The 24,348-nt window shown below is 50.5% G+C and overlaps 3 protein-coding genes across 7 annotated transcripts in view; 2 read left to right on the top strand and 1 right to left on the bottom strand.

The window, feature by feature from the left end:
- Micall1 (MICAL like 1) overlaps window positions 1-2,290 on the top strand; it is a 29,855-nt gene extending 27,565 nt beyond the window's left edge. For both annotated transcript variants that reach the window (XM_050165550.1, XM_050165551.1), the window contains one exon: window positions 106-2,290. In XM_050165550.1, the coding sequence (XP_050021507.1) occupies window positions 106-227 (122 nt within the window). In that variant the 3' untranslated portion in view covers window positions 228-2,290. The remainder of the gene's footprint in view (window positions 1-105) is intronic.
- Window positions 2,291-2,432: 142 nt separating this feature from the next.
- Window positions 2,433-9,349, bottom strand: CUNH22orf23 (chromosome unknown C22orf23 homolog). 3 transcript variants are annotated; one of them, XM_050165553.1, is made up of 7 exons: window positions 9,239-9,349; window positions 8,970-9,081; window positions 6,530-6,592; window positions 3,925-4,107; window positions 3,287-3,415; window positions 3,023-3,123; window positions 2,433-2,885 (listed from the first exon to the last, which is right to left on the bottom strand). In XM_050165553.1, exons 2-7 carry the CDS (start codon window positions 9,070-9,072, stop codon window positions 2,814-2,816), a joined length of 651 nt encoding a protein of 216 aa, XP_050021510.1. In that variant the 5' UTR covers window positions 9,073-9,081; window positions 9,239-9,349; the 3' UTR covers window positions 2,433-2,813. The 3 variants fall into 3 exon arrangements, with proteins under 3 accessions (XP_050021510.1, XP_050021512.1, XP_050021511.1); XM_050165555.1 differs by lacking the exon at window positions 8,970-9,081 and having other exon boundaries at window positions 9,239-9,316; XM_050165554.1 differs by lacking the exon at window positions 8,970-9,081 and having other exon boundaries at window positions 9,129-9,287.
- A 34-nt stretch (window positions 9,350-9,383) lies between these two features.
- Polr2f (RNA polymerase II, I and III subunit F) lies at window positions 9,384-23,414 on the top strand. Of its 2 annotated transcripts, none has more exons than XM_050165557.1 (5): window positions 9,384-9,516; window positions 12,084-12,153; window positions 14,277-14,407; window positions 21,001-21,072; window positions 21,292-23,414. In XM_050165557.1, exons 1-5 carry the CDS (start codon window positions 9,497-9,499, stop codon window positions 21,380-21,382), a joined length of 384 nt encoding a protein of 127 aa, XP_050021514.1. In that variant the 5' UTR covers window positions 9,384-9,496; the 3' UTR covers window positions 21,383-23,414. The 2 variants fall into 2 exon arrangements, with proteins under 2 accessions (XP_050021514.1, XP_050021513.1); XM_050165556.1 differs by having other exon boundaries at window positions 21,248-23,414.
- Window positions 23,415-24,348: the final 934 nt, after the last annotated feature.

The following is a 24,348-nucleotide window of genomic DNA, read 5'->3' as shown; positions in this document are numbered from 1 at the left end:
AACTAGGCATAGTGACATGACTTGGTGCATGGATGGGCTGAAGCTGCTCAGTGACGCTGGCCACTGCTCCATCCTGCCCCGGATGGTCCCTCTTCTTTGCTGCAGAGTTCCAAAGAGAGGCTGAGTCCGAGGGTAAGAAGAAAGGCAAGTTCAAGACCATGAAGGTGCTGAAGCTGCTGGGAAACAAGCGTGACACCAAAAGCAAGGTCCCTGCGGACAAGAGCTGACAGACAGCGCAGGAAGCAGACTTCCTCTCCTCTCCTGGAGCCTCCAGGCCAGAACAGCACTCTGCTGCCCTCAGACCTGCCAAGGGGGACAGTGACCTTGGGAGGGAGTCCCTGGGTGAGCTTTGGCCTCCTTGGGAGTCTCCAGCTGGTTTGGGCTGAAGTTTTCTTCTCTCTTTCTTCCCTGTGTCCCAGACAGCTGTGATTTAGCCCTGCCCACTCGGATTCTGACTCCAGATGCTGTGACAGGCCCAGGCGCAAGCAGGGATGCAGGGACTAGGCAGAGGCAGTAACTCTCCTTGTACTTCTGAACCAGGCCAGATGGAGTCTTCACTGTCAGTCCTGCCCAAGGCAGGCTCAGGCCACGACATGTGCACCTTGCAGCAGGCCAGCAACAAGGCTGGCTGCCTAACTTCTTCCTTCTCAGCCCTGACTCTTAGTCTCTGCCTTCCTGTCTCCAACACACGTGCCCTTGAAAGTCTAGTCTCTGCCTTCCTGTCTCCAACACACGTGCCCTTGAAAGTCGTGAAGTCATGTCCCCTCACTCAGGAGCTCTATGAAGTCTCAGATTCTGGCCCCTCAGTGAGTGCTGTTTTGTGTCAGTTGGGAATGAACTGCTTTCCTCTTCCTCCCAAGCTGTAGGGGGCTCTTCCCTTACCTCTCTTGGTTCATGGGAAGTCTCACCCACAACATGAGGACCTGGTGGTTGTGCTGAGGTGGTGACTCAGACTAGCCTAGAAAGGTGTGATTTTGGTAGGTGCTAACCTTTATTCTCTAAGGTGTTGTGATCTGACCTCTGATACAGGGTTTTTGCCCACCCCATACCCAGGGGATGGACCCATTCCTTTGTGTGGTTGTCTGTTCCCTCTGAGGACTGGTGGCATTCACCCCTGGATGGCCCTGGGAGAACAGTGCTGGGGTACATGTTTTCCCTGGGGAATATGCCAGGCAGCCTGTGGTCCAGGCACTGTTCTTGCTCTCGGCGTCTTCAGTGCCTGCCCCTCCCTCTGCATCCTGGGAAGGAGTGCGCTGTCTCTCAGTTGCTAGTGCCCAGTAGCCTTGGCCACAGCCACATCTGTGCCCTTTTGCCTGTGTGTGCTCCACCTCTTGGCCAGGTGTCTGGCCACCTGGGAGGGGCTGGGCTGTCCACGCAGTTGGGAACTTGACCACAGTGCCTCCCATGGGACAGGATTCCCTTCTTGTTTGGGGAGAGGTGCTTGCACTCCCATATAGCCCCTGGCAGTCTTTGCAGATGCGCTGTTGACCTGGAGCCCAGGCCACCACCTCAGGTTTTTCAGAAGGGTCCTGTGACCCAGCTGCTGTAACCCAGGAGAGGGCTCCACCAGGCTGTCTCAGTGTTGATCATAGTTCCCATGTCTCCAGGGACCAGCCCTCCTCACAGAAGTCACCTGCTGCCTGTGAATGTGGGCACAGGCTTGCCACATCTTGCTCACTTTTCAAAAGAAACCCAGAATCCAGTTTCTGTACAGGCATAATCTGTAAATGTTGCCATCTATTTGAGTTTGCCACTGTAGGCAGCACTTGCCCTGGCTTTTCCAGTGTGCTAGGCCTGGGCTGGAGGCTGTGTCCCTACTGATTGATGCTATCTGCTGGCTCTTGTGTAACAGCCATGGTTATTCTTCAGTAAGAAGACAGATTATATGTAGCAGGTGCAGGAAGTATTTCATTTCTAGAGACGGAAATGATGGGATACTAGTGAGGTCAGGCTGTTCAGAGTCACAACCTGAAGGACACTGCTGTGCAGTAAACCAGTTGTGGGGAGCGAGGGCATACCAGGTGGGAGCAGGGCTGTTTCCTTATTGAGTTCCTTGACCTTCAGGCTGGGACCTCGGGAGCACGTGAATGGAACTGGAACCAAGGCTGTGGCACCTGCCAGAGCCCTTTTAGTATGGATCCCTCCTTTTATGGTTCTTTCCTTAGTCTTCATTTGGTGGAAGTCATGAAGTTGACCTTTAACCCCAAGTGGGCCCCTCAGCAGTAACTACCTGGATGGAGTGTCTTAGTGAGACGGGTGTTCACACCGCAGAATTGAGGGCTAGCACTGACGACAGGCTGCTCAGGAATCTGTTTCCCTGCTCCTCTGGAAATGTGCAAACAGCAGTTAGAACCCATGTGCGCTGGACGGGTTCTGATTCTGAACAGATTAAATGTGTTTATTCCTGTGTAAACAAGGCGGCACATGTCATGGCCAAGTTAAATGTGTTTTATTGGCCAATTAATCATTGTGGTCAAACATTTGCCCAAGGCTACAAGAAGGCAAAGAAACAGATCCTAAGATACAGGAAGGACAGAATCATGTTCACAGAGCACCTGGAGGACAGCTGTGGTGTGGGAAGAGCCAGAGAGAGGCAGATGTCCATGGTATGTCTGGGCTCTTTCCCCTGAAGAAGGTGCCAACACTGTGGCTGTGACAGTGACTCAGAGGCGTCACTGAGGCCTCTGCATCCCTGGGCAGTGCAACATCATGATCTGGCGTGGTCTCTGAGGGTGGGCAGACCTGGGGACGACACTGCTTGGCAAAGCGAAGGCTCTGGTGGTCACACTGGGCTGGCCCGCCCTTGTCTAGGATTAGGTGGTGGCCAGAGCCTTCCTGAGCCTCTCGCTTCTGCTGCGGTCGATGTCCTCCATTTCCCTTATTTTCTGCAAAGGGCCACCAGGAAGATGGCTGTCATGGCAGGACACCATGGTGGGAGCTTGCCACCTGAAAGGCCAGCTGTGGTGCTGGCTGGGGCTCCTCCCATTTGACTCTACTCTTCCCCACTTTTGGGCTTTCCTACCTGGGAGATTTCAGCCAGGATGATTCCTCGGTATTGCTTGCCCTGTCCCAGAGCCTCCATGGCAGCCAAGAATTCTTTCCTGTCCTGGACTTCCTTCACCACTGCACAGAGGGGAAGGGCCATCAGTGCACAGGACAGTGGGAGTGCACAGGGGCCCAGCCAGCACATGGCCTCTGAGGGAGAGCGGGGCGGGGTGGGGGAGGGGGTCTATAGCAAGTCATGTTGTTCTCTTGTGTAGTCAGTTCTACACACACACACACTCACATTCTTCAAACCGGTCCACCTCGGGAGCTGGGTCCTCTTGTTGCACATGTGGAGCCGTTTTCCGTTCCTCTATGTCCTTCCCAGTGGCAAAGATATTTTGGAGTCTTCGTTTCTCCTTCTCCAGATCTCCTGTAGGGCCCAGAGATGGTCTTGTTAAGAGGGAAGAGTAGTTGTTTCCCTTACACGCTGAGTGTTGGGGTTGAGAGGAGTTGACTCTGCAGATCCAGCACCTCCCTTGGCTGTTCCAGAGCAGATCATGGCAGGTTAGCAGTTGAGACAACCAAGAAAAAGCTTCAGTGCAGAGCTAACAGAGAATCCAGAAATGCAGGCCTCCGAGGTGACCTGTGTGTAGGGAATTGTGAGGATCCCGGGGCATCTGGGCCAAAAGCAGTACTAGAGGCCAGGAGGAGGGGGTCCCAGATGCGGGCTCAAATACAGAGGAGATGAACTTGAGGGACCATGTATCCCTCTGGGATTAGGATTAGGAAAACTGGATTAATTTGAAAAAAGCTATAGGATGAAGAGGGCTATCTGTCTGGGTTTTGTTACCCACTACTGGAATGGTGCTGTCTGTCCCAGGCTTCTGTGACCCCAGAAGACAGAAGAGAGCCCCTAGCCCAAGACCATCCATCACTTACTGGTGGCCTGAGGCTTGAATTGCTCATGGTTGTATGCCCCATTGGCTTGACACATGCTGGCAGGCCGGAGGTGGGAGTGGGTAGCCAGGATGGGAGGCAGGTAGATGGTTGTAGCTGGCTTCTTGGGAGGAGAGCCCCTCTGGCTGGATGTTGGGTTGCACTGCAGGGGCAGAGGGGCTCCTCCTGGAACAAAAAGGTCAAGTGACGGCACCTGTTTGTCTTTCTTTTCGAAGAGAAATGGTATTTGCCAATTAGAAGTCAAACAGTGTGGACAGTCCAGCCCTCCGAGCCTGCTCCTCTACAGGCTGTGCTAACAATTAGGTGGTCGCTCCCTGTTCTTGATGCTTCTAAAACACATTCAAGGATGTTTTTTGTTCAATATGTACACAAACGGTTCTTAAACACTGGATCACACTGTATGGTCAATAACAGACCCTTTTCACTTACCAATTTATCATGACCAACTTTCCATAAAGACACATTTATATGTAACTTATTTTTTATAGTAATCTACTAGTTGTTAGAATGATTACACTATTTATTCAGCTAGTCATTCAGGTTCTCTCTGGGTTTGTTTTGTTTTTGTTGGTTGGATTTTTACTACTTCTGAAAATGCTGCAATAAACATTCTTATACACTGAGTCTTTGGTGTGGTGTTTTTATTTCTCTGTGTGTGGTTTTTGCTTTAATGTGCTGTGTGCATGCATGTCTGTGTATGTGTACAGGTCAGGGAACAACTTGTAGGAATCAGTTCTCTCTGACCATGTGTGTCCCAGGGATCAAATTCAGATTGTTACACGTGGCAGCAAGCACCTTTCCCTGCTTTACCATCTCACCAGCCCTGTGTTTTGTTTTTTGCTTTTTTGATGTTGTTTTTTGTTTGTTTTGTTTGTTTTGTTTGTTTTCTTAAGACAGGGTTTCTCTGTAGCTTTGGAGCCTGGCCCGGAACTTGCTCTGTAGACCAGGTTGGCCTCAGACTCAAAGAGATCCACCTGCCTCTGCTTCCCGAGTGCTGGAATTAAAGATGTGTGCCACCACCACCTGGCAGTTTTTGCTTATTTTAAAGGCAGGGTCTATCCAGACTGGCCTCCCAACTCCATATAGACCTTAAACTTTTGATCCTCCTGCCTCTATCTTCCAAGTGCATGGATTGTAGGTATTTGCCACCACACCTGGTTTCTGTGGTGCTGGAATGCATCAGGGCTTGGTGCATCTGAAGCAAGGGCTCTACCAACTGAGCCAAAACTGCAGCCCAGATTGTGGTTGTAACAGGGAAAGCTTTTGTAAAAGGGTAACATTGAGCAGACAGTGAAGGGTGATGAGCTAGACTTGCAGTTACTTTGAGGAAGACTGTTCCAGGTAGAACAGCTGGGGTGAAGGCGCTCAGGCACCGTGTACCCAGGTATCTAGGTAGCAGCCAAGAGGCTAATGGGGTGGGAGACAGAGATCAGGACTTATGGAAGGTTCTGGAAAGAGGATTTTATTCTATAGCGTAGCAAGCCGTAGGAGGGTTTGGGGGAAAGTTACCCTTTCTGCTGTTGAAAGTTCCCATTCATGGCCAAGGGTAGGGTCAAGGAAAACAGCTATTCAGATAACATGCAGCATTGGTGAGGAGCAGGGAAGACAGGTTATCAGGGTCAGGTTGTAGCTTGCAGGGCTGTTGACCAGGTAGGAGGGAGAACAAGGGCCGTCAAGGATGACTGGGTTTCTGTGCTGTGGGCTTACAAGTGTGTGCCTGCCTTTACTCCCCACTCCCCCACTGCCTTCCCTTCATGGAACCAAGCAGATACCATTCTCAAGATGATCCCATGCCCCAGGTCTGCCTCTCCCCTGAGCAAGCAAATAGTTACAGCCTCAGTGATGCTGGACATTCATATCAGGGAGAGGGATCTGTGGCTTCAACCAAGCTATGAAACAGTGTTTTGCTTAAGGAAAAGTAGACAGTGAATTCCTAGGGAACAGCTTCAAGGAAGACTTGTCTTTCAAGGTGAACTTATTTTTATTTTATGTCTATGACTGTTTGCACATATCAATGTATACCATATATGAACCTCTTCTGGTGCCCACAGGAGTCAGGAGAGGATCACTTCGCACTGGAGTTTAGATGGGGGTGAGGCACCATGTAGGAGCTGGGATCTGAACCCAGAACCTCTGCAAGAGTACTAAGTATTCTTTACCACTGGCTGGTCAGTATTCCTTTACACTGTGTGAAGATGTGTCAGTGTGAATGGTTTCATAAAAAGATAATGGCCAATAGCTAGGCAGGAGGTATAGGCAGGACTTCTGGACAGAGAGCTGCAGAGAAGAGGGCAGAGTCACCAACCAGATGCAGAGGAGAGGTGAAAGGCACAAGTCGTGTGGCAGCATGTAGATGAATAGAGCTAGAGGGGCAAGCCCAAGCCCTTGGCTGAACTTCCATGATTAGGTTTCCGTGTAGTTTGTGGGCTGCCTCTGCTTCCTAAGTGCTGGACTAGAAGTGTATATAATCATGTCTGGCTTTATCTCTGTCCTTTGAGATGAACTCCCCTTCCCTTTCACATAGAGGAATATTAAAGATATATCCCTGGTCCTCTGTCCAGGAAGTCTCTAGAGTGACTGTCCTTACTTCTCATGGTGTCCAAGATGTGTCGTTGCTGGAAGTTAGTCAGTTTGGACTCCTTCATCATCACTGCAAAATAAAACACTGTGAGACCTCCTGAGCTGCAGCTGAACCCCGCATCTCCCCCACGTCTCAGCATGTCTCATCTTGCCCAAACTCCACACTGCAGCACTGCTCCCCAACTCCCAACTAAGCACGCATGTTCTTCTGCCTGCTCCATTTTCTCTAGTGCATGTCACATTTTTAGTTTTTTTCTTTTTCTTCTATATATTCATCTATCCATTTATTTATTTATTTATTTATTTATTTATTTATTTATTTATTTATTATTGGAAGGGTCTTACTGTGTAGCCTGGCTGTTCTGAAACATGGTATATTCATTGAGCAGGCCTCAAACTCACTCGCCTATGTCTCCAGAGTGCTGGGGTTAAAGTCATAAGCCACTATATATGGATTTCTTTTTTTTTTTCCTTCTTTCTTTCTTTCTTTCTTTCTTTACTTCTTTTTTTGTTTTTCGAGACAGGTTTTTTTGTTTGTTTGTTTGTTTGTTTTTAGCTTTGGAGCCTGTCCTGGAACTAGCTCTTGTAGACCAGGCTGGACTTGAACTCACAGAGATCTGCCTGCCTCTGCCTCCTGAGTGCTGGAATTAAAGGCCTGCGCTACCACCGCCCGGCCTATGGATTTTTTTTAAAAAGTCTTTTTTGTTTGTTTTTTCGAGGCAGGGTTTCTCTGTGTAACAGCTCTGGCTGTCCTGGAATATGCTCTTGTAGACCAAGCTTGCCTTGAACTTACAGAAATCTACCTGTCTCTGATTCCAGAGTGCTGGGATTAAAGGCATGTACCACCACTGCCCACCTAAAAAAGTTTTTTTTAAGGCTTTTATTTATTTATTTATTTATTTATTTATTTGTTTGTTTGTTTGTTTGTTTTGTTTTTTCAAGACAGAGTCTCTTTGTGTAGTCTTGGCTGTCCTGGAACTCCATCTGTAGGTCAGGGTGGCCTCAAACTCAGAAACCCACTTGCCTCTGCCTTCCGAGTGCTAGAATTAGGGGCGTGCACCACCACCCGGCTTTAAGATTTTGTGTGTGTGTGCATGAGTATGTCTATGTGTGTATGGGTGCCTGTGGGGGCCAGAAAAAGGCACGGAACCTCTAACGGTGGTTTCAGGCCACCTGACATGCTTGTTGGAATTGAATTGGGTCCTCCATAATTGCAGCAAGTGACCTCTGAGCTATCTCTACAGCCTTTATTGTATTTTATTTTAAAGACAGGGTATTACTAATTATCTAATTATCCCGACCAGTCTTTTTTTTTTTTTTGGCTCAGGCAATCCTCTCAAGCGGCAAACTTGCATATCATTATATCTGCCTAAGACATACACATTTTTTTTTTTTTTTGGCTAATATGGGAACTCGAGTCTTCTTGAAGAACAATACACGTTCTTAACCACTGAGCCGACTTTTCCAACTGTAACATTTTTGTGTGTCCTGTGCTGAGATCGAAACCCAGGCTTCATGTATGCCTAGCATACATGTTACTGAGCTACACCCCAGCTCTATAATTTTTTCTTGTTAACCTCCTATACTGTTAGCTCTATGGAAGCAAGAATTGTTTGCTTTTCTGCAATCCCCTAACACTTTACTTCCAGTATGTAGGAGAATATGAAAATCACATATCAGGTGTTTTAGTTGTTGGATAAATGAATGTATATATGCTCATCCATGTATCAGAGGCTGGCGCCACAACTGTGAGTAGAAACAGGCACTTTCTCTGCCTGGGGGCATTCACCATTTAGAAGGTGCTGGCTGTAGGGATGGACAGATGGCTCAGCGGTGAAGAGCACCAGCTGCTCTTCAGGAGGACCTGGGTTCAGTTCCCAGCACTTGCACGGGGCTCACATCTGTTTGTTACTCCAGTACCAGGGAATCTGGCACCCTCACAGAGGTATACATGCTGGCAAAACACCAATGCACAAAAAATAAAAAGAAATAAATCTTTTTTTAAAAAAGGTGAGGGGCTGGAGAGATGGCTCAGAGGTTAAGAGCACTGGCTGCTCTTCCAGAGGTCCTGAGTTCAATTCCCAGCAACCACAAGGTGGCTCACAACCATCTGTACTGAGATCTGGCGCCCTCCTCTGGTGTGCGGGCATACATCGAGGCAGAATGTTGTATACATAATAAATAAATAATTTTTTTTAAGGTGATATCTGGGAAACCAAAAGCCTATAAGACGGACTATATATTGTGCTAAGCCCAGGGAAGGCAATTGGATTTGGTACTGGAAGTTTTCACTGTGGTGAGGAGAAGTTAGGTTTCATTGAACGTGCAATGTAAAAGATGAGGTAACCACCCCAAAATTCTCCGTCCTTTGGACTTTGGTCCTCTCCTGAACTTTTCTTTATCCCAGTGTCTTAAAGAAATCACCACCTCTCCTGTAAAGCACTGACCTCTGAGCAGCTCGCAGGTCCCCGGGGTGTAAGTGACCTGCTTAGGGCAGCGCCGGAACCCGGTTCCTTTGGACACTGCGCCCACCCTCTCCTGTGAAGCCATGGGAGGGCCCTAGGAGGGAGAGAAGCAATGACCAGCCCTCGCGTCGCAGTCCCGACCTCTCATCGCCAGCACCCTGGGTATCTGAGAAGCTGGTGCCCGAACCCTCGGCTCCGGACCGTGCAGTGAACACAGTCCCCATCGGGACGGTCCCGGGCGGAGCGCTCACCCTAAGCGTGGCAGCGCCCTCCTGAAGGAGATCCTCGGGGAAGCCAGTGTGTTAGGGCCCGCACCAAGTGCATCTGGTTACTACGGTAACTAGCGTACACGCCCACGCGTGCGCACTCGCGTCACGTTCTTGACTGCCTCCAGGAAGTGATTGCTTTTGGGTCACGGCGCAGGCGCAGACCGCGGGTAGTGCCGGGGACGACTGAAGCGCGCGGTTCACTCTTGTGCGGTCCCGAGCCATCAGTGCGGTGAAGGCATCATGTCAGACAACGAAGACAAGTGAGCGCGGGCTCGGAGGGGAGGACTTCGTGGTGCGAGCTGGGTGCTTGGAGCACAGGCTAGCCCAGCTACGGGGTCTGTGGGGGTGAAGTCTTGAGAACTTCCTACCTCGCGGAGCAATGCTCCCGGGACAGTGTGCGGAGTTAAGCCCTCTGGGCACCCCCTTTCAGGAAGGGAATGCCGGTGGTGTAGTTCGTGTAGTCGTAGAAATAGGAAGAAGCTATCCAGAGATGGCCTGGGAGGCTGGGAGCAGGCGCGGGCCTGTAGCATAGGTGGCCAGAAGTGGGCTGAACTCTGGATATATATTTATTTTATTTATCTGGAGACCAAATCTCATTGTATACCAGGTGGTTCCACTTTAGCAATCCGTCTTCCAAATGATGGGATTAAAGCGTGAACCACTATGCCTGGCCCCTGGTATACACTCACACTTATACACAGACACATATATGAGAGAGAGATGGTATTCACATATACACATACAGACACACATACGAGAGAGAGAGAGAGAGAGAGAGAGAGAGAGAGAGAGAGAGAGAGAGAGAGAGAGAGAGAGAAAGTCTCAGCTATGTAGCCTTGGCTGTCCAGGAACTCACTGTGTAGGCCAGGATAGCCTCAAACCTAAAAAAATCCACCTGCCTCTACTTCCAGAACAGTGGGATTTATAGGTCTATGTCACCATGTCCAGTTCCTGGATATATTTTCCTCTTTTTTTTTTTTTTTTTTTTTTTAGAGAGACAGAGAGAGTCTGTCTACATGGCCCTAGCTGTCCTGTAAGTCACTGTGTAGATCAGACTGTCCTCAAATTTACGGAGATCCGCCCGCCTTTGCCTCCTGAGCACTGGGAGTATAGGGGTGTGCCACCATGCCTGGCTGCTGATATAGTTTAAAATAGAGCCAAGAGGATTTCCTGATGGCTGCATGTGTTAGGTCAAAAGAGAAGATAAACTATGGGAGTCCTAAAATAGATGTAGCTGTCAAAACTCAGAAATAGAAGCTGGATATGGTGGGCATACCCCTGTAATCCTAGCACTGGGGGGGGGGGGCTAAGGCAGGAGGATTGCTGTGAACAGATGTCAGTCTGTGCTGCGTAGCGAGTTCCAGGCCAGCCTGAGTCACATAGTGTACAGAGTGACGCTGTCTCAGAAGCAAGCAGACAAAACGCAGGAAAAATACAGTGAAAGCAGAGACGTGTGTGTCAACCAGGGTTGTGTGGACCCCTAGAGAGGAGGTGGCTAGTGAGTGACTGGGGAAAAGGGGGAACCCAGGAAAGGCTGAGGAGGTGCTCCCCCTGAGTGTGAAGCAGGAGGGAGGAGCCAGATGTGCCAGCTGTTGGCCGAAGACGAGTGAGACTGGGAAGGAGTTAGCAAGGAAAAGATCATTAGTGAAGCTGACTGGTGCACGCCTTTAATCCCAGCACTCGGGAGGCGGAGGCAGGCGGGTCTCTGAGTTCGAGGCCAGCCTGGTCTACAGAGAAATTCTGCCTTGAAAACAGAACAAAAGGGTGGTGGTGGCGCACGCCTCTAATCCCAGCACTCGGGAGGCAGAGGCAGGCGGATCTCTGTGAGTTCGAGACCAGCCTGGTCTACAAGAGCTAGTTCCAGACAGGCTCCAAAACCACAGAGAACCCTGTCTCGAAAAATTAAAAAAAAAAAAAAAAAAAGAAAACAGAACAAAAAAGTAATCAGTGAGCAGCAGAGCTTGGGGCGTGGTGGAAGTCTCACCGAGGTTAGATTATCTTCTCTTCACAGTCGTCATTTCACCTCAGGGGTAGGGTGATCGTGGTAATGTTCTCTGCTGGGAATTAATGCCCAGGGATTTTGTGCATGCTGTGTATACACTACTTTAGCGACACCTCCAGCCCTGAAGTAAATTTTGTTTTTGTTCCTGAGACAGCATCTCCCTATATAGATAGCCCAGGCTGGGCTTGAACTTCTGCGCCTCCTCCTCCATTCCAAATGCTAGGAGTATGGGAGTGTAGCATCACACTCACAGATGTATAGCTTCCCCCTCTACATGGGGGTGGGGCTTGTCCTGCACTGGAGACTGGAGGATGGCTTTAGTGATCACCAGCACTGCTGCTTGTCCAGGGAGTGAAAGCTCTGCTCCTGGTACCGTGTTGAGCAATACTAGCTTCAGGGGAATTGACACCCCATTTCTGGCTTCCACAGGCATCTGCACACTCGTGCGTACACTCACATTCACACACACAAACACATAGGGAGGCAGAGGCAGGCAGAGCTCTGTGAGTTTGGGGCCAGCCTGGCCTACAAGAGCTAATTCCAGGACAGGCCCTGTCTCGAAAAACTGAAAAAAAAAAAAAAAAAGTCCTCAGACCAGAAAAGTACTTTGTTACGAGCTGATCGCAGTAGTTCATAGAGAGGGGAACAGTGGTGAACAAGTCCTAGCAAAATTGGGGGGCAGACGGGACAAGATTGAAGGCATACAGCGAAGCCAGAGATTCCCTCATTGAGATTTGCGGTCCCTCCTACATCACACCTGATACACCGAGCTGTGGCTCTGATTCTGGCAGGTGACGCTCTAACCAGCTGTTTCTTCTGGCTTAGTTTTGATGGCGATGACTTTGACGATGTGGAGGAGGACGAAGGACTAGATGACTTGGAAAATGCCGAGGAGGTCAGTAGCCCCCCTCAGCCCTCAGCTTCTTGCACTGCAGCCCGGACACTAGACAGCGGGGTGGGTGATGGTTGCCGAACGGTTTCGCTGTTCCCTTTTCCAGGGACGTGTCTCCCACAGATACAGGCAGGGTTTCTCAGTAACTGTGGAGCCAGTTCTAGAACGCGCTCTGTAGACCAGGCGGGCCTCGAACTCACAGAGATCCACCTGTCTCTGCTTCCTGAGTGCTGGGATTAAAGGCGTGCGCCACCACTACCCAGTTTACAGATACACTCTTGGCCTTTGCATGAGCTAGACCTTAGCTTGGTCTTGGGATTGTTGTATCTTATTATGAATGGGTTTTTTTAGACTTGTTCTTGGTAGATAGCCCTAGAACTCAGCTGTTTAAACCAGGCTGGCCTCTAGCTCACAGCAACCAGCCTGTCTGTGCCGCCTGCGTGCTGAATAGGGCGTGGGCCCAGGTGGAACAGCTTTGCTCCCTTTCATTTGCTGCTCTACCCCAAACACTTAGAATACCTCGGGGCCTGTAGCAAGCACTCGGCAAACAGTTTTTATTTTATTATTATCATTATTATTTTTAATTTATTTAACTTTATTTTCTGTGTATTGGTGTCAGATTACCCTAGAACTAGAGCTACAGATGGTTGTGAGCTGCCATGTGGGTGCTGGGAATTGAACCCGGGTCCTCTGAAAGAGCAGCTAGTGCTCGTAACTGCTGAGCCATCTCTCCAGCCCCCACAATTTTTATCTTTTAAAAAAATAGTTTTTTTGGGCTGGAGAGATGGCTCAGAGGTTAAGAGCATTGCCTGCTCTTCCAAAGGTCCTGAGTTCAATTCCCAGCAACCACATGGTGGCTCACAACCATCTGTTGAGGGTCTGGTGCCCTCTTCTGGCCAGCAGACATACAGACAGACTATTGTATACATAATAAATAAATAAATATTTAAAAAAAAGTTTTTTCGTGCATGTGCACTTGCGTGTCTGTGTGCGGTACACTCACTGTGTAGTGCGGTGGAGGGGCAGAGCTACTCTCAGCGGTCATCCTCTTACGGTCTCCACCTTCTCTTTCAAGATGGGATCTCCCTGAGCTTGGGACTCACTGCGTCAGCTAGATGTCAGTCAGCAAGCCCCAGAAATCTTTCTCTTCTTACCTCCTGGTCTGTGGTTATATGCACACACTGTTATATACCCAGAGTCTTACATGGAGACTAAGGATCCAAATTTAGGTCCTCCAGTTTGGGCAGCAAGCTCTTTCCTGTCTGAGCCATACCCTAAGTTCGAATTCTTGGTTTCAGAATCCTGTAAACTCTCATCACAGGCTGTGCACGATCCTGGCAGCAGCTGGTGCTCTGTGCCTCTGTTTTCTCCTCTAGGTCAAGACTCTGCTATCAGAAACCCTTTGCTTAGTACCTCAGCATCTGTGGCCATGCTGGCGGATTATTATGTGTGTGTGTGTGTGTGTGTGTGTGTGTGTGTGTGTGTAGCAGAGGATGGAACCCAGGTGTGTGTATGTGCTTTTGTGCATGTGTGTGGAGCGGAGGGTGGAACCCAGGTGTGTGTGTGCTTGTGAGCATGCGTGTGTGTGGAGCAGAGGATGGAACCCAGGTGTGTGTGTGTATGTGTGCTTGTGTGCATGCGTATGTTTGGAGCAGAGGGTGGAACCCAGGGCTAGCCTGGACAGTATGTGTGGCAAGTTGTTGCTCAGTATGGGTGGTGACTCTTTCTTCTTACCATGACTGTCCTTGCCACTCGACCCATTGACTCAGTTGCCACCCGTGAAAGATCTGGTATTTGTGCAACTTCCCGTTTAGGGTGTGCTCATCACTTACAGGACCAGCCTTCTTTTCGGTGGGGCAGCTGGCTCTGGAGTCCTGACCAGAGTCTTCTTTACTGCTGGTTTGGAGAATTTGGTCAGGTTGGCTGGCTCTTGAAGCCCTTGGAATAATAGGGACCATGATTCCCGCCTATTCCTCACGGGGTAGTAAGGAATGGAAGGAATGGGGCATTAGTAGATGTCCTTGACATCCAGAAAGTGTTAATGGTGGTGGTGAGGTCATTGTCATCATCTTCCTCTCTGACCCAAAACTCACCCTGAGATGTCCCCTCTGTTTTCTTCTATCCAGGAAGGTCAGGAGAATGTTGAGATTCTCCCCTCTGGTGAGCGACCGCAGGCCAACCAGAAGCGCATCACCACCCCGTACATGACCAAGTACGAGCGAGCCCGTGTGCTGGGCACCCGGGCACTCCAGATCGCGTAAGTGTTGCCCTTTGCTGTCCTCACCGTAAGCCCCAGGCTGCTGATCCTGCCCAGCCCCTGTGTGCCAGGCATTGTGCTGGGCTTAGGGATCCTGTGGTGTAATGTAAAAAATAGGCCATGAAAAGTAACCACACAGGAAAAAAGTGTCAGTAAGAACCCTAGTCAGGCCTGGTGTCACAGACCTGTAATTGAAGACACTCAGGAGACAGAAACAGTGGGAGAATGGGTTCAAGGTCCACCTGGACTATGGGTTCAACACTACTCTGGGCAACTAGTAAGACCCCGTCTCAAGCTAGAAGTGAAAAGGGATCTGGGGACATAGCTCAGTGGCAGAGTGTCTGTCTAGCACGTGTGAGGCCCTGAGTTCAGATAATTCCTGTCAGTTTGCTGAAGTGAGATGAGGATGAATTCAGGGAAGGCCATGGTAGCCCTTCAGGCTTATACCCCTGCCTGTTAGGAGGGAGACTGGCCAGCCCAGTGGGGTAGGGAGGGCCCTTCACTTGGGAAAGCCTAAGAGCAGCAGTGGCTTCTGGGGTCTAGACGGTAGGCAGGCAGACTCAGGCAATCCGTGATTGCTGTAATCTGGAAGAGGCAGAGTTAGTGGAACTCTAGTGGGAGACCTGAGCCTGAGAGAAACTGCTGGACTTCTGACGTGGTGGTGTGGGGGAATGGCGGATGCTGCAGGACAGACCTGGGAGTTTAGAGAAAACACAGCCAGCGGAGCATTCTACCACCGGGTATGTGGAGACCTGCATGCTGGAGGCATAGAGCTGTCTGCATCCCCTCACAGGTTTACACAGCCCTGGGGAAAGATAACTGCGGTGTTGCCTTGATAAAGGGTTTTGTGTGTGGACGAGGTGGTCTTCAGCCATTCCTCAGGAATGGACCTTTCTTTTCTCTAGAACGGTTGCACTCTTGGCTCCTTTGAGTAAAGTTAGAGCCACCTTCAGGGACTACGGTCCTATTGGCCCATACTGTCCGTTATGGCACTCAGTATCTCCATGTGGCCATTTAGATTAATTAGTTAATTAAAAAATTGGCCCTGTGAGATAGCACATGTCTTTAATCTCAGCACTCAGGAGGCTGAGCCTGTGGATCTTTGTGACTTCAAGGTCAGTCTAGTCTACGGAGTGTGTTCCAGGACAGCCAGGTTACACAGTTAGATGCCATCTCAAAAACAACAAAAAGCCCCAAACCACCACCTCCACAACAGAAAAACCTACCCAAACAAATGAAAACAAAGCAATCCCCTCCCCCCAATAGTGGACGCATCTCAGGAATCAGGAGCATCTCTGTGGCTCCAAGACAACCTGACCGTCATATTTTTCCTTGGGGCTTTTGTGCACCTTCCCCTGAGGGGTCCATAACCTCTGGTGGTGCTCTGCCTGTTGTGAGGGACAGCCAGGCTGGATCCTGTACTTCCGCACTGGATGGGTAACCTTTGCTTAGGTGGTGAAATGCCTGCTTGGATAGCTTTTGATGGGGTTCGGTCCGGCCCACTAGCACCACCTGGTGGCTGATTTGCCCACATCTTGCTAACTGGGTGGGTGATGTGTAGTGGCTGCAGCACAAGACAGTCACTTGAAGCCCACACTTGCACTTGCATGTCCATAGATAGGGACACTCACTGATGAACAGATGCCCTTCAGGTGCTCCTGTTATGTATGGGGAGACCAGGCCCAGACAGGTCAGGGCAGCCGTGCATGTTCTGTAAGGCTTTGTATGCAGTGGGCATTACAGACGGGTCAATACAGCCATGCATGTCTGTAAGGCTTTGTATGCAGTGGGCGTTTCTTTTGTTTTCTTGGTGTTAGGAACTAAACCCGGGGCCTTACGTTCTATTGCCAAACTACACCCCAAGTTTTGGAGACATTTTGTTATTCAGGAAGGACATTTGGTTTCTGCTCTTGGGAAAATTTCAGGCTTTTGAGAGTAGCAGAGATGAGAATATTTAGTAATGAACTAGTCAGTGTTGCTCTCAAACTGGTTGGCCCCAGAGTCACCTGGCAGCTCTAAAGGTACAATCCTCAGAACCCTTACTGAGAAAGGACTGGAGAGATGGCCTAGCAATTAAGAGCACTTGCTGCTCTTGCAGAGGACACAGGTTTGGTTCCCACCATCCACATGATGGCTCACACCATCTATCCCTCCAGTTCCAAGCTGGGCGGTGATGGTGGTGTGCACACCTTTGATCCCAACACTTAGGTGGCAGAGGCAGGCAGATCTCTATGAGTTTGAGGCCAGCCTGGTCTACAGAGTGAGTTCCTGGATAGCCAGGGCTACACAGAGAAACCATGTCTTGAAAAAACAAACAAAAAAATATGTCCTGATGGTCTAGAGAAGACGTGGGTGTCACGTCCACCCTCGTTCGTCCCGCAAGGAAAAACGCAACACCCGGAGCTCTTCTTGCAGCAGTTTTCAGGACTTTATTCACAGCAATCTATCTCCTTCTCCTTCTCTTTCTCTCTCTACCCTCTCTCTCTGGGCAAACCTCTCCCAGCCCTTAAGTAGGCATGGGCTGCCAACCCCGAACTGTCAGGTGGGCACTGCCCATAGGCCCACGCATATGCAGGCAGCTGATAATCATTGCGTGATCATAGCATAGGTCAGGCCTTAGCCATCTCAGGAGTTGATTATACATCTCCATCAGGTGTGACACCACTCTGCTCGCTACAGTTCCTCCTTTTGTTTTGTAAAGCAACAGGCAAGAAAGAGTAGAGGTCTGATCTCTGTTAAAAATGGAACATGTACTAGTGTTTGTCCAGGTGTCATCCACTCAGAACACTAGACCTGTCCGGTGCCTTTTTACAGAGGTGGGAGTTAGACACCAACCCACATGCAATCAGACTTGCTCTTACATCTCTAGCCAAACTTGGGGAGACTGTCCTGTTTCAATGGCCGTGAAGGCCTGAATGATCATAACTGCATTGCAATGCTGTGAAACCCTTATGTGACAGATGCACCACAGGCATACCAGGGAGGCAAGCACCATTAAGCCTTGTTAGGGCTCCTACTCCCGCCCACTCCTTTAGATGATCCATGGAGTGATCCAGGAGGATAGTTCTTCTGCCAGGCTGGTATCCATGCGTGTAGAATCTGCAGTCACCATCGTCACCCGCAACTTTTCCAGTTGTTGTTCGAATTCACCAGACCAATTACCTAAAAGATAGCTAGACAATTCTTTAAATTTTTCATATCACACACAACCACCCCAGATACTTCCATTCACAGCCAAGCTGAGCCAATTGCCACAGCTGCGGCTGTGCTTGCGGTAGCAGCAAGGGCAGTCAGAACTGGTAGCAGAGGGGCCAGCACAGAGGAGAGGAAGGGGAGGCAATCTTGCTTTCCCCTCCCTGGCTTTCCTCTGCCTGCTCCTGTCATTAGGAGTAGCTTTGCCATAACCTCAGGAGCAGTTCAGCAGTCCCCTAAATAACATACCCCAGCTACCATACCCCCGTGGCTCATTTATTCCTGTCAGCTGAGTGCATGGAAGACACCTCCCTAGTGCACCTCTTCGGCTTCCCTAGCAACCCAGCTGATCCTGCTTCTGCTCTGAAATGGCCCCGCTTAAACCGTGTTTTAGGGAATTTGGGCGTTGTCAGTCCGTCTGGCTACTTCCTGCTGAGCGGGGACGTTGCATTCTTAAAGGTATTTACTACAATCTACTGCCATTTTCCAGCCAAGCTCGAACTCGGGTCGCAGCAAAGGCAGGGGAGAGGCGAGACTTCCTCCCCACCGAACTGTTAGGTGGAGGCTTGGCTGTTGAGCGGCCAGCCCGACCCTGGTCCTGGCTGGTTGCCCCGGGCTGGGACAGAGGTTCAGGCCAACAGATCTTACCCGACAGTGCTGCGCTTCTGCGCCCTGAGGCCCACGCTGGGAGTGGCCTAGCGTTCTGGCCTTGTGATCTTCAAGGCAGGTCCTGGTGTTTGCAGCTTCCAGACCCTCAGTGCTGCTTGGCCTTGGAGCCGCCTGGAGCTCCTTGGTCTTGGAGCTGCAGCTGCTTACACTCCACTGGAGGCCTCGGTAATTCAAACCACATGAAAATACCTCCCTTCCTTAGCGTACCTTGTTCAGCGGCAAAATCCAGATCTCTACCAGGCTTATCCCAGGATGACACATTAATATTGCCAGAGACGGCAAACCAAAGTGCAATTGTGTCACATTTAGCCAAAAACCTCTCCAATGCACTCAGTAACAGCTCGTTAAGAGCCAGAAAAATCAGGTGTGATGTTGAAGCGCCCATTCTAAACTCCCGTCCTTCCTTTTAGTTTCATTTTAAACCGTCCACTTTGGTCGTGGCTATACTTTCCCGCTCTACCTTTTCTACAGGTGAGAGCATAAAACCCGCATTTATTGCGATTCCTCAATCTTACCGTTACACCCCCTGCAGCAAGTTCTGGGCTCCACGGAGAGAGGTTTGGAGGTTCCCCGTACGAGGCCACCAATTGTCACGTCCACCCTCGTCCCGCAAGGAAAAACGCAACATCCGGAGCTCTTCTTGCAGCAGTTTTCAGGACTTTATTCACAGCAATCTATCTCCTTCTCCTCCTTCTCTTTACCCTCTCTCTCTCTGGGCAAACCCTCTCCCAGCCCTTAAGTAGGCATGGGCTGCCAACCCCGAACTGCCAGGTGGGCACTGCCCATAGGCCCACGCATATGCAGGCAGCTGATAATCATTGCGTGATCATAGCATAGGTCAGGCCTTAGCCATCTCAGGAGTTGATTATACATCTCCATCAGGTGTGACACCACTCTGCTTGCTACACGTGGGCCCTGGATTTATAGGTATAAGCCTGTCCAGGGTGATCAGGGGAGTTGTTCTTAGGGCACAGAACTGGAGGTGCCATCCCCTTGTTTAGTGTTGGGGCCCCTGCTTGGGCCAAGCATTGGCTGGGGAATGGGCCCTCACAGTGGCCATGTGTGGTCCTGGGCCACCAGCAGCTCATGGTTTGCTGTGGACAGTAGTCTGGTGTCTTTGGTGCCATGAATGGCACATGTAAACTCACAGGCAGTGAAGACTGTCATTCCCGGAGTGGGGACACCTGAGCCCTCAGGCTGTGGAGAGATGGTGCAGAATGGACAGGTGCCTCAGCTTCTTTTCTGTGGCTGTGACAGAATCCTTGGAGAAGGTTCCTCGCTCCGTACGTTTGGCTCACAGTTCTGGGGGTTGGAAGGTCTAAGAACATGACATCTGTGCCTGACGAGGCTTCAAGCTGCGTCATAGCATGGTAGAGGGTCACATGGTGAGACCAAGCAAGCTGGCTTGGGTTTCTCTTCCTCTTATAAAGCCTTCACAGTGGTCCCACCCTCAGGACAAAGGCCCCTCCTCTGTCTGATACTATCATCATGCTAACTTAAGAATGTAGGGGACACTTAACACGGGAGCGGGGAGGCATAAAAGTTTGTTTTGGGTGTGTGGATGGGGGCCAGGCTGGGAGAATGTGACCCTTCTGGGGTTGTTGCTGTGAAGGGCTGTGGGTTTGACTGATGTGGTAAAAATGAAGGGCCTCTTCTGATGGAGCATTACAGTTAGATTAATTTAGTGTGTTTCATAGGACACGTCATAGCACAGTGGTTAGGAACACATCTAGACTCTGCCTCTCTGCCTGTGTGTGTTTGAACCTTGAGTAGGTTACTCGCCTTTCTGTACCTCAGTTTCCTCACCAGAAAAAAGTCAAAGTGGGACTCCCCTCAAATGAACAGAGAATGTCAAGGTGGAGAACAGTGAGTGGCGTGGAGTCTTCTAGTCTTCAGTTTTCCCAGTGAGACAGGGATTATCTTCATTTTTAAATGAGACCATTGGGAGCTGGAGAGATGGCTCAGAGGTTAAGAGCATTGCCTGCTCTTCCAAAGGTCCTGAGTTCAATTTCCAGCAACCACATGGTGGCTCACAACCATCTNAGTTAGATTAATTTAGTGTGTTTCATAGGACACGTCATAGCACAGTGGTTAGGAACACATCTAGACTCTGCCTCTCTGCCTGTGTGTGTTTGAACCTTGAGTAGGTTACTCGCCTTTCTGTACCTCAGTTTCCTCACCAGAAAAAAGTCAAAGTGGGACTCCCCTCAAATGAACAGAGAATGTCAAGGTGGAGAACAGTGAGTGGCGTGGAGTCTTCTAGTCTTCAGTTTTCCCAGTGAGACAGGGATTATCTTCATTTTTAAATGAGACCATTGGGAGCTGGAGAGATGGCTCAGAGGTTAAGAGCATTGCCTGCTCTTCCAAAGGTCCTGAGTTCAATTTCCAGCAACCACATGGTGGCTCACAACCATCTATAATGAGGTCTGGTGCCCTCTTCTGGCCTGCAGACATACACACAGACAGAATACTGTATACATAATAAATAAATAAATATTTAAAAATAAATAAATAAACGAGACCATTGGGATGTGGACAGAAATCTAGTGGCTTGTTTTGGAGGCACAATTTAATCCGGTCTGCTGGTCTTCTCTGCTTAGTGGCAGCTCCCTGTATACTTCCACCACCACAGCTGCCTGCCTAGGTGACCTTGCTGGATGAGGAGCAGGACACCATAGTCACCTTCTCTGAGCCTTGTTTCTTGTCTCTCCAACCCATGTCTGTCCCTGCAGGATGTGTGCCCCTGTGATGGTGGAGCTGGAGGGAGAGACAGACCCATTGCTCATTGCCATGAAGGAGCTCAAGTAAGTCCCTCAGACAGGGGTCCTTCCTCCAGAGCGCAGCAGCAACTCTCGGCTTCTACGTCTGTGGAAGCTGGTGTTTGATCCTGTAGATCTCTGGCTCGTTCATAGTCAAGCCCCCGAGATGAGGGAGGGGGTTTCTGTGACACGTGCTTCTCCCTCCTGTTCCGTGCTGCAGAGCCAGGGCACCAGCCCTCATGTCCTGTGACTTCCCCACCACAGGGCCCGGAAGATCCCAATCATCATTCGCCGTTACCTGCCGGATGGGAGCTATGAAGACTGGGGTGTGGACGAGCTCATCATCACCGACTGAGCAGCGCTGTTGGACTGTGCCGGGCGCCATTTCTATGCCCATTTTATACATGTAAATAATAAACTTTGCCCTTCCTACCCCTCTGCGCCTGCTGTCTGCAGTGCTGCCACCTGCTGCAGAGAGCGGGCCCACATCGAGGTGGCCCTGTGACTGTTAGCTCTTTCTGAAGCACCAGGGACTTGACCCCGTGGGTCCTCCCATCCCTCCCTCTATCTCCCCATGCACCAGAGTGAAAGCTGCTGCAGGGGGACACCTCAGCTGCCTTCTCAGCAGACAGATGAGTCTTTGTGCCCAGGGAGCTGGTTGCCATGGAAACCCCCAATTTCCTTTCCAGTGGGGACTGGCTGCAGGGGCTTCTCCCTTCTCAGGAGTATCACAGAGCAGGTCTCATCAAGCCAGCCATTGTTCCTAGGGACCTGCCTGGAGCTCTTATCAAGGACTCAGATCCCCTTTCAGGAGTGGTGCCCTAGCAGGAAGTGTGGGGGTGCAGTGATTCCCCCACTGTCCCCAGGCAGAGCCCTGTTGGGCAAGTCAGCAACTGGAACAACAACCAAGCACCTGTCCAGCTCTGTCCCGGGCCAGTTCACATAGTGCCCTCCATGGCCATCTCTTTGCTCTGCCACCTTGTGCCTCTGCTTCTCAGACTTGAGCTAGGATGATGTGCTTGCTCTTGGGTTCAGCCTGAGCTCATTCGCAAGGGTCCCTCTTCTGTGCGTCCCACTTCCCACCCCTTCACATCCTGTGGCAGAGATGTGTGTGGAGCTAGGGATCAGGACGGTGGAGGCAGGAGGCTTGCTGAGTGAGTTCAAGGTCAGCCTGGGCTAGGTGAGACTTGTCTAAGAATTTGTTTTAGAAAAGAAGGCATGGACTCTGGCATAATTAAAAGGAAGACCTCTGGTCCACTGCAACTCCAAGGAGTCATGGCATGCCACATGGGACTGGGCACCCTGGTCAGGGTGGGAAGGATGCGTGGCACAGGAGTAGGAGGGTGCTTGCTGCTTTGGATGGTGGTTAATTCTGGGAGTCACAGACTTCGCACCCTACCACCCTCCTCCAAGCCTCTGGAATCCTTTAATCAAGCTGGGTGCTGAAATTTCAGCCCTGAAATGCCGCCTTTGTGCCGGCATCCAGGCAGCCACCCCAGAGTGCGGGGTCACTCTCTTGGCCCATTTCTCTAAATGGTGCCTTTGTTCCCTGCTGGGCTGCTCAGTATCAGATGTGATTAAAGGGAGATGGAGCTTGGGTAGGAGGGGGCGTTAACCCTTAGGGGATAGGGTGTAAGGAGACAGAAGAGGGTGCTTTCCCTCTCATCTTCCCCTTTAATTCTGCTCTTGGGAAGCACCTCATTCAACTGGCTGGGCCTGTCACTTGCCTGCATTGTCAAATCTGTCTCCTTAGGTTTAAGGTCATCTCCCCAGCCATTTAAAGAAACACCTGGCTCTGGAGCCTCTGCTGTGCCCGAGCGCATCCAAACTCTTCCAAGGGATGTGGACAGCCCACTAACGCTGGCTTCCACTTGCCTTCCCCCATGGCCATTTCCCTGCTACCTGCACCAGTGGTGATTGGATGATCAACCTCATGAGCTAACAGCCGCCCCCCATGGGCCCCTCCATCTTGCCAGCTTGTCTACAGTTCCCCATCAGAGCAGATGCAGTATGTAGACCGGAAGTGGACAAATGTCCTGCTTTTCAGTAGAGGGGCAAGTGAAGTTTGTCTATGGTTCCTGGTCTGGTAGATGTAGGGAATGCCCCAATCACTAGCCCTTGTTTTCCCCAGGGAATCGGCAGTCTCCTGTCACCTGCGATGGGTGAAGAAGGTAGTCTATGAGGAAGAGCACTGATGAGGAGGGGCACTCGGGCACATGCAGGCCCCCAGCCTAGTGCCTTCAGTGAAGATAATCAAGTATGTAGATGCATATGCCCAGACTTAGCTCAGGGGAAGCTAGGCCCCAAGATTTAATAAAGGTGGAGCAACGGGTCATGTCGTCCAACAGGTAAAGATCTAATAAAGCCCAATAAAAAAATACAGCTTCCATGTAGTTTGGGTGGTCTGATGCTGCATTTGATATTGTTAAAAAGAGCGAGGGTTTCATATACCAGGCTTCAAAGGAGCCAGCGGTTTGGGGGAGGTGACCAAAAGAGCTTACTGGTTACAGTGTCTAGATGGAATGGTGGGTCGTGTTCCCGGTACCCACCCACTCAGGGACTGATGGAGATGGGGGGATGATGTGGAACAGTAGACCTTGGAGAGTAGTTCAGGGCACGTGCTGTCGGGAGGGCACCAGCTTCCCAAAGCATCAGGCAACGGGAGCCACTCCCTCAGAGGCCTAATGGATGTATGTGCGTCCTTACGTATGTCTTGGCAAAGCCAGCAACTGGGGGCACACTAGGAGCTTTGCTGCTGTGAGATGTGTGGCCGTTGGCACTTCTTGTCAGCAACTTGGTAGAGATTCCCCTTGACCTTGGTGAGGTGAGCTTGGCAGTGGCATAGGTCACAGCCACTACTGAGGACAAACTCTTGGGGGGCGGGGACACACAGAAATGGATGGAGCTGCTTGGCTTAGACAAACCTGCTGCTGTGATAGCGTGGGCTCTCTCCTCTCTCCTCTCTCCTCCCCCCCCCCCCCCCCCCCCCCCCCCCCCCCCCCCCCCCTCTCTCTCTCTCTCTCTCTCTCTCGTGTGTGTGTGTGTGTGTGTGTGTGTGTGTGTGTCTGTGTGTCTGTGTGTGTCTGTGCGCTGGGGGAGGCGGTAGGTGGAGAGTGTGGCCACAGAAGGTCCATCCACACATTCTATGGACCCACCATCCCCAGGTCAGGGGAGAAAGACCCTAGGAATCGCTCACCTTTGCACTCTTCTGGCTGCTCCCAGAAAACCTTTGAAGAAGCACAGGTATGGGGGTAAGAGACCAAGAGACAGGCCAGGTCAGGCCACCAAGCAGGTGACCGGAAGTTTTGATTTTATTACTCG

Source organism: Alexandromys fortis, unplaced genomic scaffold, assembly GCF_014885135.2.
Source record: "Alexandromys fortis isolate MF-2015 unplaced genomic scaffold, M_Fortis_MF-2015_v1.1 scaffold_157, whole genome shotgun sequence".
NCBI classification, from domain to species: Eukaryota; Metazoa; Chordata; class Mammalia; order Rodentia; family Cricetidae; genus Alexandromys; species Alexandromys fortis.
This window is presented reverse-complemented; position numbering and strand designations above follow the sequence as displayed.

Coding starts and splice junctions, on each gene's coding strand:
- CUNH22orf23 (XM_050165553.1), bottom strand. CDS start 9,072: ATGGCTTCACAGGAGAGGGTGGGCGCAGTGTCCAAAGGAACCGGGTTC. Junction 3,124..3,286: donor GGTGGACCGGTTTGAAGAAT/GTGAGTGTGTGT, acceptor CCCTCTGTGCAG/TGGTGAAGGAAGTCCAGGAC. Junction 2,886..3,022: donor TCCTGGCTGAAATCTCCCAG/GTAGGAAAGCCC, acceptor GGCCCTTTGCAG/AAAATAAGGGAAATGGAGGA.
- Polr2f (XM_050165556.1), top strand. CDS start 9,497: ATGTCAGACAACGAAGACAA. Junction 14,408..21,000: donor ACCCGGGCACTCCAGATCGC/GTAAGTGTTGCC, acceptor CTGTCCCTGCAG/GATGTGTGCCCCTGTGATGG. Junction 21,073..21,247: donor ATTGCCATGAAGGAGCTCAA/GTAAGTCCCTCA, acceptor TCCGTGCTGCAG/AGCCAGGGCACCAGCCCTCA.